Source organism: Corvus cornix, chromosome 7 (assembly GCF_000738735.6).
Source record: "Corvus cornix cornix isolate S_Up_H32 chromosome 7, ASM73873v5, whole genome shotgun sequence".
NCBI lineage: Eukaryota > Metazoa > Chordata > Aves > Passeriformes > Corvidae > Corvus > Corvus cornix.
The window spans coordinates 21667223-21680524 of NC_046337.1; the positions used below are offsets into that span (position 1 = coordinate 21667223).

Here is a 13302-nt window from a genome sequence, read left to right on the forward strand (position 1 = left end):
TCAAAGGAGTTGCATATTTCTGTGTGTGCTGTGTGCAACACATGAGCCTTCCTACAACTGCAGGGAGCAGTCAGAACTGTTTTACAGGGTAGTCCATGGGTTTCTTTTAAATCAACAGCATTTTTTGAGTTAAGTGAAGGAAGAACTATGTTGTGGTTATGCGAAGGTCACAGCATGCTCAGTTCAGTTCCCTCTTCCTGAAGCCAAGCAAGTAATTTGATTTCTTGAAAATCAGAAAAAAACATGTTTTCTTTGGTAAAACATGCGATAGACAGTCCTACTAGCTGATGATTAGATTCACACCTCTGTGTTCTCATTCAAGGCTATTGCCACTGAGATCTGCAAACAAAGGTCTCACAGCCTGCTGAGCCAGCTCCTTTACAGCTCACAACCTTCCCCTGCCCCACTCTCCACCATGGTTTCTCTGTTCCTGTAGCCCAGGCACCAGGACTGCTGGGTCTCCAGGCTACATGAGTGTTGGTGGCCTTCTAAGAAAGTGCTCTGTCTCAGCCAGTCTGTAAAATGAAGGTATCAACAAGCAGTCCCCAGAGATGTCAAAAGATCCACAGCCTGTGTAAGAGTAAATCTGATGTTAAAGTCTTTGCAAGACAGATGAGTTATAGTACAGAGCTTTTTAGCTCAGGGTTTTAAATGACTCTTGTAAGGAGAAGCTGGAAGTGTAGTCTGAATTTGAACCTCCTCTGGACTTTTATCAAAGGTCTTTGATGAGCCTGGTCCAAATTATCTGAAAAGCTTAACACCTATGATCAAGAACAGAGCTCCAAAGTCAAAAGGAGGGTTTAGTCTATTTCATATTCCCTGTCAGCCTTCTGCCTTGTGAGTGGAGACACAACAAACCTAAAAAATCTACACTTAACTACAGTGATTTTCCTTGTCATCTCCCCCAGCAAGTGCCTAGCTTGCCCTGCCAAGAGCCAATGGCCACAGCTCACCCAACAGCCACACACAAGTACAGCATCTCTAACCACTGCTTTTCAATCATTCTTTATCCTAAAGTAAACTCATTATTTCTCCTTATCTGCAGATGTCCTTCATTGTATGTAGAACCAAAGTCCTCTGAGCATTATTGCTGCGCTGCTGTGCAATGGCAGACAGGAGAGGAGGAGAACAGCTCACCCCAGCTCCTGCCAGGCTCACTGCTACACTCCTGCTAAAGCCAACACGTGCTTTTGTCAAAGAAGTAACTGTGGTTGTCCTCAATGTAACAGTCTGCACCACCAATTAAATAAAAGTAAAATTTATTTGGTATAGGACAGAAAAATAAGGAGAACAAAATCACTTACAAAATACATGTTAAGCAAAAACTTTCACAGAACCAGATTAATATTTTATAAAAAGCTCAAACTTTAAGCATCTGATAGAAATGTTACTTTCTGCTCAGCCTGTTTTATGTTTCCCTCTCTCTTGTGTGGCTTTGGAAGTCCAAATTTAGATGTCTTCCTCCGCACGCATTAGTTTACACTAAGGAATATTTATCACAGACACTGTATTTCAAAATGGCAACACACAGAAACGGTTACTCCCTTTTTTAAGATATGTAGTTTCCATTTTTTCTTTTTTAGTCAGCACACCCACCTGCTGCATACTCACTGAGACCATATACATATGCCCTGCTTCTGCCTGAGTTACTCCAATACTCCCCTCTTTGCCAATGCTCCAGTTTACCTTTTAACTGAATGGTCCAAACACATCCATCCTACAGGCTACAAGGTCCCTGTTTTCTTCCAATGTACATGAAGAACCATTCCATGAATTTGCACTTAATGTGCTCCTGGATATCTTAGGTGAGAGATTCTCCTTGTTTTCTGGTGAATACTGTTTGAAAGATTAAAGCTCACACAATCTGTGTTACATGGAGTCAATGTACCGCTGTAACAGGTTGTTTGCACCCAGCTGTGAGACAAAGCTGTTGACACCACTGTGATGTGGAACTACAAACATGCACATTTTATACCATAATTTTTACTCTAGTACTGGTAACAACAAGGTTTTTATTTCCTTGAGCAATCTTCTCTTTTCCAGCATCCTGTGGCCAAGGGGCCCTCTCAAGGTCTCTCAACATTTGACATTCTGCTTACAATAATCTTGGTTTGATCACTTAACTCCATTCTTTTCTTCCAAGGCAAAAAGTACCCTTTCTATTTCCATACTTCTGCACAGAAAATTGTTTTGTTACAATACATGTGAGGCATGATAGCAGTTTGGCTCCTTTATCCTCTGCTCCAAGACAGATCTGCTTCTACAAGTGTCCTGTAAACAGTTGATGCTGCAAGGAGAAACTACCAGTTTTTAAAATGACAATAAAAGGAACTTCTTTCACAGTTCTGTCTTGCAGAAAAAAAAAATCCTTATGATTCTTTTAGTGTTGGGAAATGCTGGCTTTTAAACAAGAACTTTGCAATGTTATTTATTTCATTTACAGAAATATACACTTCCTGAATCACAAGCTGAGTTTCCTTTAACAACTCTGAACATTCATCACTGTGACCTCTTCACACAACAGCTGGTGCAGAAAGTCATAACAAACATAACATGTGCTTTTCTTCCAAAAATATAGAGCAGAAATTATTTTTACATGGTACAAAATTATTCTCATTTTATTTACGGAGTTGAATTAAACAAAAATGAACATCCGTGGCTGTTGCCACGCAGTCTGAGCCTTAGCAATAACATTAGAAGATGAGGTGAGAAGGTTTGTAATACAATGCCATTGAAACAAACCCAGCAAATCTGATATGCAAGCAGTGAACCAAATTTAGTTCTGTAACCTATGCAACCACACTGAAATCAGCTGGGCTGTGTGGGCAGCAGTGTCAGACACTGGCTTTGGGACAGGTCTAAATTTTCAGAGCAATCCCAGCAATTGCTTGTGAAGCCAACCAGGGCCCACATACACCTCACCAACACACACTGATCCAGTGGTCTCTCCATACACTGAGCTCCACCTGGAGTTAGCAGATCAAGCACATAACAACAGCAGGGCTTGGCTCAAACACTGTAAAATGCTACTGTCGGCACTGTTTATGTTAGGACCTGGAAGAGCAACATCTATTAATTCTTCTATTGAGACACAGAAAAGTCGACTAAAAAAGTCATAAGGCACCATTGATTCAATCTGTTTTGTATTATTCTTTTTTAACACTTCATAGTGAAATAAATATTTTCATACTGATCATATTGTAAATAGCTACTGCTACATGAAGCAATATATTGAATGATAAAAGGCTGCATTGTTCTGGAATATATCTAAGGACTTTTACAGCAAAACATATAAATGGAAACGCTGTTGTTATGTGAACAAAAATGCCTCTTTCTGCAGTGTTAAGATATTTTACATGTACGCCAAACATCTCTAAAAAAAAAAAGAATTGCTAAAACCTAAGCAGCTCAAGATTCTTGGCTTGTTAACTGGGGGCCTTTTACATGGCACATTTTAAAGTGAAACTGAAGCTGGTTTTCCAAGTCTTTGGTAGTGGTCCAGATTTCTGGTCAGAAAACCTTGCTGAAAAGATCAAATACAGGATAATTTCTATGATACAGAGAGTTGGCAGAACACTGGGCAGCATTTTCATTGACTTATCAAAATAAAACAGTCATGTTGGAAGCAGCTAAGTTATAAAAAAGATATAATTTCTGGAGGGCTGGGGGTTTTTTTTGGCTGCATAGCTATTTGGATATTAACAAGGATTTGGCAGGTCAAGGTATTGAAAATACTGTATTCTTGAATTCAAAATATTTTTCCTTAGAAAGTTATTCTGTACTTCGGTTTTAAAATATGAATACAATAATTTATCCTTTAAGTTATTATCCTAAAAATCTTATTTGGACTTCTATTCACAAAATAATATCCAAAAGAGATAGGCACTTTGTTTAAGTGACATCCATAAAATACATATACAAATTCAGCATTGTGCCAGGTTTGATCCCAAGGTGCACCTGTCACATGGAGGTCCCACCAGTATCTGTTTAAGAAACTCTTACAGCCACGATCCTGCAACTGGATGTAGATACATCCCTGCGCCTGCGCATTTAATTGCAGGTTCAAGACCATAAACAGTAACTTAAAATAGGTCATTAGATATAAAACTGTAAAAAACAGGTACATGATCAAATGCTATCACAGCTAACAAGATTTTGTAAACAAACACTGAAAAGACCAAATTAAATTTGATCTGGCCAAATCTGACTCTGGTCTCATCCCCTTCAATGCGATGTCCAGGCTGCCAGGCAGAAAGTGGATCTGCCCCTCCCCACTCACAAACAGAGCAAAAAGCCCTATGCACAGACATTTCAGTAGGGTCCAGACTCTCTGGCTAAATTCCCTAGATTTTCAAGGACTGACCTCATTCTAGCCACAGAGTGTACTTAGGATCATGTCTCCCATGCTAGAGAAACATTTTCTTAACCTACATGACTAGTTTTTATGTTTTATTTTGGGTTTTTTTGAGCAACACCCATGCATGGCTGCTGACACAGGCTTGGCAGGGATCCCAAGGAGCACACTGAAGAAACATACTGCTGATGAGACTGAGGGGTAATTTTTCAGGGCTAAACTTCAGAGGTCCAATTAACAAAGAACTATCATTCACCAATATTTCAAATCCAGAATGATAACCTTCCTTAATTTCCAAAGGCATTTTATACACACTTAGATCCACTTGTAAAATTCACTCATACAATGAGCTCTTTTCTCATACACAAATTCAAAAGCCATTAAACATATTAACCACTTGTCACAATGTTAGAATACTTTACTCTGTCTTCTATTAATGTAAGCCTTGCAGTTCTCTGTAGAGACTCCTTTCAGCAAAGTTTGAAAGGACAGGCTTCATGGCCAACTCAGAAGACCAAATCTTTCCATTTCTCTTGAACCAGTGCAGACACCAAATTTTGGATGCTCCCACTTGAATGCACAAACCTCGGACCCCCTCCAGAACATCAAAGGGCTTTCACTTAGGAACATTTTTCACCTTGGCTGCTCTACCATAATGTAAGTCAAATACAAGCTCTCTGTTACCTAAGTGCCAAGAAGCTTTATAAATCAAACCCCATCATTTAGTTGTACCAAAGAAACAACTGGAAAGCAGTCTGTGGAGCACTGGCATTAGTGATGCTTTACAGGAGGAGCCTGAAACTACAGGCTGCGTTTGCACCCAGACTACTTTCTGAGGACTCTTCACATGCAGTATCAGGCAGAGGGCATTACAGTAATCCAGGGTACAGATGACATGATGTGGGTTGGTCCAGGTAAGAGTAGGAAAGAATTAGGTCACAGAACACATAACACTACTAAAAAAATAGGAAAGAGGGGATAAAAAAATATACATATTTTTATGCTGATGAATTCTTCACTTGTGCTTTTCTTTGGAAGATTCTCTGCAGATAAAAACAAGGCCAGAGACACTCCATCCTTGAGGCAGGATGTGCTGTGCATTGCTTAAGATTTGCTTGACTAAGCTTAAGTGAAAAAGTTAAAGATGAACTCTTTGTCACCATGTAGTAGGTCTATGGCTTGCAGAAGCAGATGGGCTGAGTTAGGCATGCAAAGAAGGATCCAGGGGACTCCTGGCTATGCTTTTTACCCAGCAACTGTTTTTTTAAACATCAAATACTTTATCATTAAAATAACACAGCTACTGTACCCAAAGTGAATGAAACAGCTTCGTTCAAGCTCTATCAAATTCAAAGCCAGACCTCCCATGGAGCTCTCCAGGGGACAGGGTTGGATGCGGTAAGCATGATGCACGTACGTTGTGTAAGGTCCACAAAATGCCTGCAGTATAAGCGAATAAAACTCATAGCTTTGAGCAACTATAGTCCATAAGCCACACCTATTACTTCTGTAATAGAGACTGAAGTTTGTTCCAGCTGACAAGCCAAAAGTGGAAATCAATCAAGACAGACAACTTTCCAGTCATGTGGACAGGAGAGCTGACCCGAAGGAAACTTGAGAACAGATGTCACCCAAAGATGGGCCAGAACCCATTTCACCTTGGTATCGGTGGGAGCGGGGGGGCACCTCTTTCTTTTCGGACAGACCCACCTAAAAGAGAAAGAAGGTTTTTTTGTGTTACTCTTCCTGGAATGCTCCTTCTTTTGAAGGAGGAGTTTACATCCAAGCAATTAAGTAAAGCAACTGGTGAAGATCTACTAATTTTCATGCCTGGCCATTAAAAAAAACCAACTTTGTAGAGTTTCTGGTTAGTTTATTAAACAACATCAGAACTTCAAACACTGTAAAATAACGTTTTTAACCAATGCTGTCCCTAATGTATGGAAAACACACGTATTTTGGTCCATTGTCCCCTTCTCTAAACAGACTGATAGTTCTTGTTAGCCCTACTAACTTATGTGAACACACAACTTCTCAGTGCTACTTGCAATACATGCAAATCTCAATGAAAAGTGGCAAACTCTAAACACAGTAAAATTTCAAAGCTCTTAATGTTTTTCCCTGTATGAAGATTTTCATAGCAAACTCATAAAAGGAAACACAAAAAAATGCATATGTTACTTTGCCTTCATTTGTGGACCAGTACAAATGGGATGAAAGGTAAAAGGGCAAAGTGAAGGGTCAGAGACTAACAGGAATCTCTGCTTCAAACCAAACCTTCATCATCTGGAAACAGGAGAGAAACATCTGAGTGTACAGATGATTACAGGATAACTATGAGCCACCAATGTCACTGGTTGTGAAAGAAGTCATTGATCCTTGGGTGTATCAGGCAAAATACCACTAATGAAGATAGGAAACATTCATGCTGCTGGAGAAGATGTTTGAAATCTGAACTGGAACAGCATGTAACACCAATTGGAAAAGAAAAAATCAAACTGAAATGTATACCTAAGCAGCTCTGATGATCAGAGATGATGGCTTGGAAGCAGAGTGTAGTACATCCGGACTGAATCAGCCCATCAAAACAAGAACTGAGAGGACTGTTGTCTTAAAAAACACGAGGAGTTTAACACACAAGAAGAGAGGGAAACTAAACTCAAGGATGATGCTGGCATGAAAATAAATGAGTTGTGCATGAATTTAGACGGGAAATGAGGAGAAAGTCCTGAGGGATTTTGTGGTTCTGGCTACCTAGAGCAGAAGGGCTGACTATAATGGCAGAGCTGGTCACTTACAGTACATGTTTCAACTTCGAAACCAAACAATTCCCCACTCAAATACAAGTTTAAGAGGGCTTGTACCTGTGAAACTGCATTTAGCTTTTCCTGTGTGGTGAGGAAGAATGATCAGACTGTTAGTCGGAGAAGTCTGGAAACTTCAGCATCCAGACTCTTTCCCATCCACATTGGTTTTAGGACAATACACTGAAATTCCAACTTACCTCTACTTTCATTTCTTGCTAGTTTACTGGGATAACTTCTATTCATGGGTACATATGGCTCTGGAGGTGGCAAATCAGATATCGGATGAAAAGAAAATCTGCTTTCCCATTCATCTGAAAAAATCCCATGCAATTCAATCATTAGTTTTCTGACATAGCTTAAGAAAGTAAATTGACATTAACATCATGTTTGATGCATGTTCTATGTCGCAAAATGCTTACACAGGTGAGAATGGAACCAGCATTCTCTTAGGAAGCCAGGGAAGATGATGCTTTAGGTTAGTTTGGGAATGAAAAATTTTTAAACTTTGATTGATCAATTTGCCAATTTAATGCAAAATCTCGTATCAGGAAATCAGCCATAACTCCACTAAAATAAGTGTTACTCTCCCTTTCATGTGTAACAGATCTGCTTTTATATATATATATATATATATGTATATATATGCTACCAGAACTGCCTAGTTTCTCCTGCTTCAGAACAGTATTTTGGTCCTGGTACAGAATTTCCTGATACTCATGTGCCATTGATATATAGAGCTCAAAAGCATCATTAAAAGCACACTCCTATAAGCATGGGGTTTTCTCTCTTAATATTTATACTGGAAGAAGAAAATTTGGGGCCATTATGCTAAAGTTTATGACAGAAAATCCTATATATAATTACTGTCAAAAATGGAAAAATATGTGACTTGAAGCTGTATCTCTTTAGACTACAGAGGCCTTTTTGCTGTACTTATTGAGTCTACAGAACTCTAAAGAATAAAGCAAGCTGACCGGTTTCTCCACTGAAATAATAGGAAATATTCCAAGAGCTCTGTTCTGCACTTGGTTTTGAAAGCCTAAGGAAGAAAGTGTGGGCTAATTTAAACTTCATCATTTCTTCACTTGCTTGCTTCAGGACTCTGCAACCATAACTTTCTTGTGATATTGTGATATTTTACTGCATAATGTAATGAACAGCTGAGTAAGTTCTACCTGGCATTTGTACATGTGGTTATTTGCTGGCATCCACTTTTTCTATGTTTACTCCCAAAGCTGCAATCAGAAACTGGAGTGTAAAGGAACTGCATGTTCTGAACCCTGCAAATGACTTGTGTAGGAAAAAATATGCCTGTGATCCTTCTGCCATACCTGATGTGTAAAGATGTTTCAAAAGCGTGAGTTACAGTTTCATTTTCTGTTTGCTTTTTCTAACCTTATAAATGTCAGAAATACCAATTTTGGCCTCCCGTAATTAACTGAAGGATTTATGTGTTCTATGTAAATAGAAAACAATTGAAAAGCATGATGAATCTTTAAAACACAGCAATCTTGGACCTCATCTTTTCAATAAACACTAGCAGAAATAGATACTTGACATTTTCAGCAATGTTCTGACAATCCCTTCCTTCATCTGTTTTTCAGCTTTTGAGTCATCTAACTTGTTCCAACTTCCAAAGTGTCAGTGTAGCTGTGGTTTGACTTAATATTAGAGTTGAAACAATCCCCTTCCTTTTTTGAGGGTATTTTTCAAAGGGTTATTTTGGAGATTGTATTGATGACTTTGCAACTCTGCTCTAGGTAGAATATTTATCCTGTTCTTACTTGACAGGGTTAACTGAGACCCAAGTGACACCTCTGTTGGTCAGAAATCAAAGGCTGGCACTAGAAACAAAGCCTCTATCGCAAACCTTTTTTTAGGTATTAAGGCCAAAAGCCACTACACCTTCTCTGTGGAGGACAAACAGCTGGGAGGATGGCTCACCATCACCTGGATCCTGGAAGCCGTTTCTGACAGCTGCTGAAGGTGGCGGTGGTGGCGGCGGCGCTGCTGAGCCTGGCCGGTCGGGGGGAAGCGGAGGTCGTGGTCCAGCTCTCTGGCTGTCCAGCCCTGCTCGGGAAGGCAGCTGGGGAGTAGTGGGCAAAGCCCTGGAAGTGCTTCCGTTCCTGCTTATGGGAGGAGGTGGTGGGAGCGGGCCTAGAGCAAAGCAAGAGGCAAGCACACAAATGCTGTTAACACCAGGGGTTACTATGCCAGTGGAAAGCCACTGCCTGCATTCCAAGGCCTCCCGCTAACAAAACGGGCTGTTTTAGGACCCTTGGCCCCAAGGGGTAATGGCCCTCAGCACCCACTTCCCTGCTCTCCAGGGCTCTCTAGGGATTTAGTGCTGATTTGGAGAGTACAGCTCAGAGGAGCAGGATGTATCTAAACATAAATACACTGCAGTGTCCATGTTCCCATTTCCTATTGGGGTCTCCCCCCCCCACCCTGTAGCCCTGGGAGAGGGGTCCTGGGGACAGACATGGGGTCAGCCTCGTTCCCCATTGGTTGTTTTGTGTTCCCCTGCGCGGGCAAGGACCCTCGGGTCCCGGGATTGAGCAGTTCCTCGGCAGAGCCCCGGCCATGCGGCTGGAGAAATAAACATCTCTGAAACATCTACCAAGAATCTGTCGGTCCATATATATTTCTTTTCCACGGGACTCCTGGTTTGATATATGCGTGTTACAGTAATCCCCGCTGTAACAATTTCCCTCTGTAGAGGTGCTGGTCCTTGAAGCTACTTTTAAACCACTCTAAATCGACAGTGGCCACAACAAGCAGAAGTCACAGCTGGAATTCAGGGTGCTGTGGAGGTCCAAATCGTAACACATTTCCTTTCTATGTACCATTGCAAGGCAAGAGGATGGAAGACACTTGCTACCCTCAGAGGCTCTTTGTCCATAGGGGTGGTCCCCTGTGGGTGTGACAGCCAGCGTCCGCGGTGGTGCACAGGGGAGCTCAGCCCAGGAGCGGCTGCATTAAGCAGCAGCTCATCAGCTCACTCATTTATAAACAAATGGGCTGCATGACAGGTTTTTCGGTGGAGCATCTCCATCTCCCTCTAAACTGGAAACAGACCTCACACATAGACTGGCATTTCCAGTGTTTGTGTATCTGTAACTGGCAAGGATGAAACAGGTCAAATGTGAAGGCACAGCCCATGTAATACAGACCCAGGGCTGTCCTGAGGGCAGGGGGAAGGGTGCTTCTACAAGAAAAGTAAATAAAGACAGGAAAGCTGCTGCTGCCAGGGAAAGAAGTGCCCATGGTTAGGACACAAGAAGGTGAAGCAGAGGGTGTGGAGAGTTACGCATGTTCAAAAGTCTCACTACCTCTGTTTGGCACAGTTGGGCAACTGACAATTATGCTAATTTTGAATAAATGCTTCCGTGTCCTGATGAAATCTATCTACAGACATGCACTTTGAAAAAGAGAGCGGTAGATATTGTGTCTCCAGCAACAAGCATTGAAACATGTTTCAAGAAACATGCTGTACTTCTTATTTTACAAATTACTACAGTTTGCCTTCAGGGAATGGTTTCAAAGAATGAGAAGCATTCAGCAACTTTCAGAATAGTTTTGCTTGCTCTCTCTAAACCTAGCTAAACTTCATTGTCTATACTGAACTACTGCAGAATAGGTGTATTTATGATTAGAATGTATTGCTACAACTTCCTTCTACTTACTGAGCCAGAAGAAAGGTAGTGCAGGTTTGCTAAAGCCATCTGCAAAGAGTCAACTAGGAAAGCGCTGGTGGAAGGCTATCACAAAACAAACTCTTGGAAGTGACTGAATAACTGCAGACACTCTCTGCAACTTTGATCCATCCTCCCAGTCAACTGTCATGGGATTTCTCTGATTTATTTACTGCAGGGTGCACTAGCGTTGTGCCATCCTCTGGGTGCACAACCAGCTCTACAAAGCACAGTTTCAGGACCACTATTTTCTGTAGCTGCACAGCTGCTGTAGGTGTTGGAGATCCAGGCTGGTTCAAGGAGCTGGAAACCAACATAGATAGCTGTCTGTGGGAGTTCCCAAGACATTCAATTCTATTGTCTAGGACTGGGCAGGCTAGAGATGATTTCTGAGTTTATTTCAAAGGATGAAATGAAAGGCAACTCTATGGAGTTTCCCAGCAGTATCTTCTGTGCTTTTCTCCTCCTGATGTTACAGGGCCTGACTGTGCCTAAATTCTCTCATCTCCAAAGGGACAACTATCAGGTATTAGACAGCTGAGTTATGATGTGCAATTCTTAAAAGTTATGAACAACAGCTGTCACAGAGGACAAAGTACATTATGAAATAACTCAAAGGAAACAATTCTACTTTTAGTCTAATTTCATATCTACATATGGTAAGTAACAACACTTAGTCACACTGTAACAACTGCAATTACATTTAACAACTGCTGGCTAGGTCTTTTATTAAACCTGTTTGTATTCGACTGTGTTTGTGTCTCCCAACACGTAGAAGGTCAGGTTCCGCAAACCTCCACTCGCAAGAACGCCACCATTAACTCACGCTGCTTGACTCAGGAAGTCAGATGCTGTCACCTTACCAGAAGCTTCTTTGCATCAAAGAACATAATGGGGAAATCCCGTTTGCAACCCTTTTCAATTACAGTGACTATAATCAAAGTTACCGGATCTGCAAAAGTACACGTGAGCACACTGGTGATTCGCTGTGACTTTCCTTAAGCCACCACGATGCCCATCAACCCTCGCTTCCAACTGCAGAATCCCTAGTGCCCCCAGGATGTCATCCTGGGATGTGTTTGTTGAGCATGTGAAGCCGGTGCGGGCATGGCCAAAACACCCTCGCCCCGTGCCATCTGTCCCGGCCGAAGCACCCTGGCCCCGTGCCACCTGTCCCCGCTCCCTACCTGAGCGGCCGGGCGGGTCTCTGACGGGCGGCGGCGGCCTCTCGCCGGGCGGCGGGGGCAGCGGTCCGGAGCGGCCCCCGCCGGGCGCCGGGCACGACCCCAGCGAGATGTTCCTCTGCGGCAGCCGCGGCATCTCGTCGCCGCCGGCGGGGGCGGGCGGGACCGGGGGCGGCCCCGGCCTGCTGGGGGGCAGCGGGGGCGCCGGGGCGCCGAGGGCGGGCCGGGGGGCGGCGGGCACGGGCGGCTTGCTGTTCTGCGGCGGCGGCGGCGGCAGAGACGCCTCCCGAGCGGCGGGCGGCCGGTGCCCGGCGGGGGGCGGCGGCGGGGGCGGCGGCTTGTCCTCCGCCGGCCGGCCCGGGGTGGGCGGCAGCGGCGGCCGACCCGAGAACGGGGACGCCGCGCCGGGGCCGGGCTGCCGGAGGGGCCCGGCCGACCCCGCGCCCCGGCTGCCCGGGAAGGGCGGGGGCGAGGGCCCCAAGCTGGGCTGCCGGTTCAGCCCCGGTACCGGCGGCGACCCCCGGTTGTGCAGGCTGGAGGCGATGGGTCGGGGCGTGCTGGGCACCGGCGGCGGTGCCGCCTCGGGCTTCGAGCCGGCGTCGGGCCTCGGCGGCGGCACGCGGCTCCTCTGCGGGTCCGGGACGGCGGTGCGCGGCCCCGAGGGCGGCCCCGGGAAGCGCGGCGGGCCGCTCGGCGGGCAGAAGGGCTTGGCGGCGGCGGAGCGGCCTCCGGGCGGCAGGACGGGCGGGCGGCCTCCCCCGGCGTCTGTGGACACAGGAGAGGGAGCATCAGCGCCGTCGCACCGAGTCTGCGGTTCCGAACGGGCCGCGTCCTGAGACTGCGAGCGGCCAGGGCGCCGCCACCCCTGCCTTGAGGCTCAGCCCCAACCCCGGTACCGCTGGAGAACCACTCCATAGGTGCCAGAGTAGCAGGTGACATCCTGATATTGCTTATGAGGGACGAGTTAAGAGGCCACAAAGTAACACAAGTGGTGCGGCCGTCACACAGCAAGCAATAGAACAGGGAGGGAAGAAATGGTGAAGAACAAGTTCTGAATACTGTCAACGTGAGAGCAAATAAATCCTAGCTTTAAAATTATGTATAACAACAGAAGTCCAGCAAAAGGCTCTTTTCAGCCCTTTCTAGTAGCTGTGATCTAAGGATCTAGTTGTGCACATCAGGAAGAAGACAGGTGGCCCTGCAGTTCAGAAGTACTGTTCTGCGATGCCAGGAGCTTTTGTATTAATACAAGTTCACAAAAT

The 13302-nt window shown here is 44.3% G+C and overlaps 1 protein-coding gene across 4 annotated transcripts in view; it reads right to left on the reverse strand.

Moving 5' to 3' along the window:
- Positions 1–1223: 1223 nt before the first annotated feature.
- Positions 1224–13302, reverse strand: part of WIPF1 (WAS/WASL interacting protein family member 1) — a 56308-nt gene continuing 44229 nt past the window's right edge. For all 4 annotated transcript variants that reach the window (XM_039555099.1, XM_039555097.1, XM_039555098.1 and 1 more), the window contains 4 exons: positions 12044–12805; positions 9106–9318; positions 7359–7472; positions 1224–6064 (listed from right to left, as the gene is read on the reverse strand). In XM_039555099.1, the coding sequence (XP_039411033.1) occupies positions 6009–6064; positions 7359–7472; positions 9106–9318; positions 12044–12805 (1145 nt within the window). In that variant the 3' untranslated portion in view covers positions 1224–6008. The remainder of the gene's footprint in view (positions 6065–7358; positions 7473–9105; positions 9319–12043; positions 12806–13302) is intronic.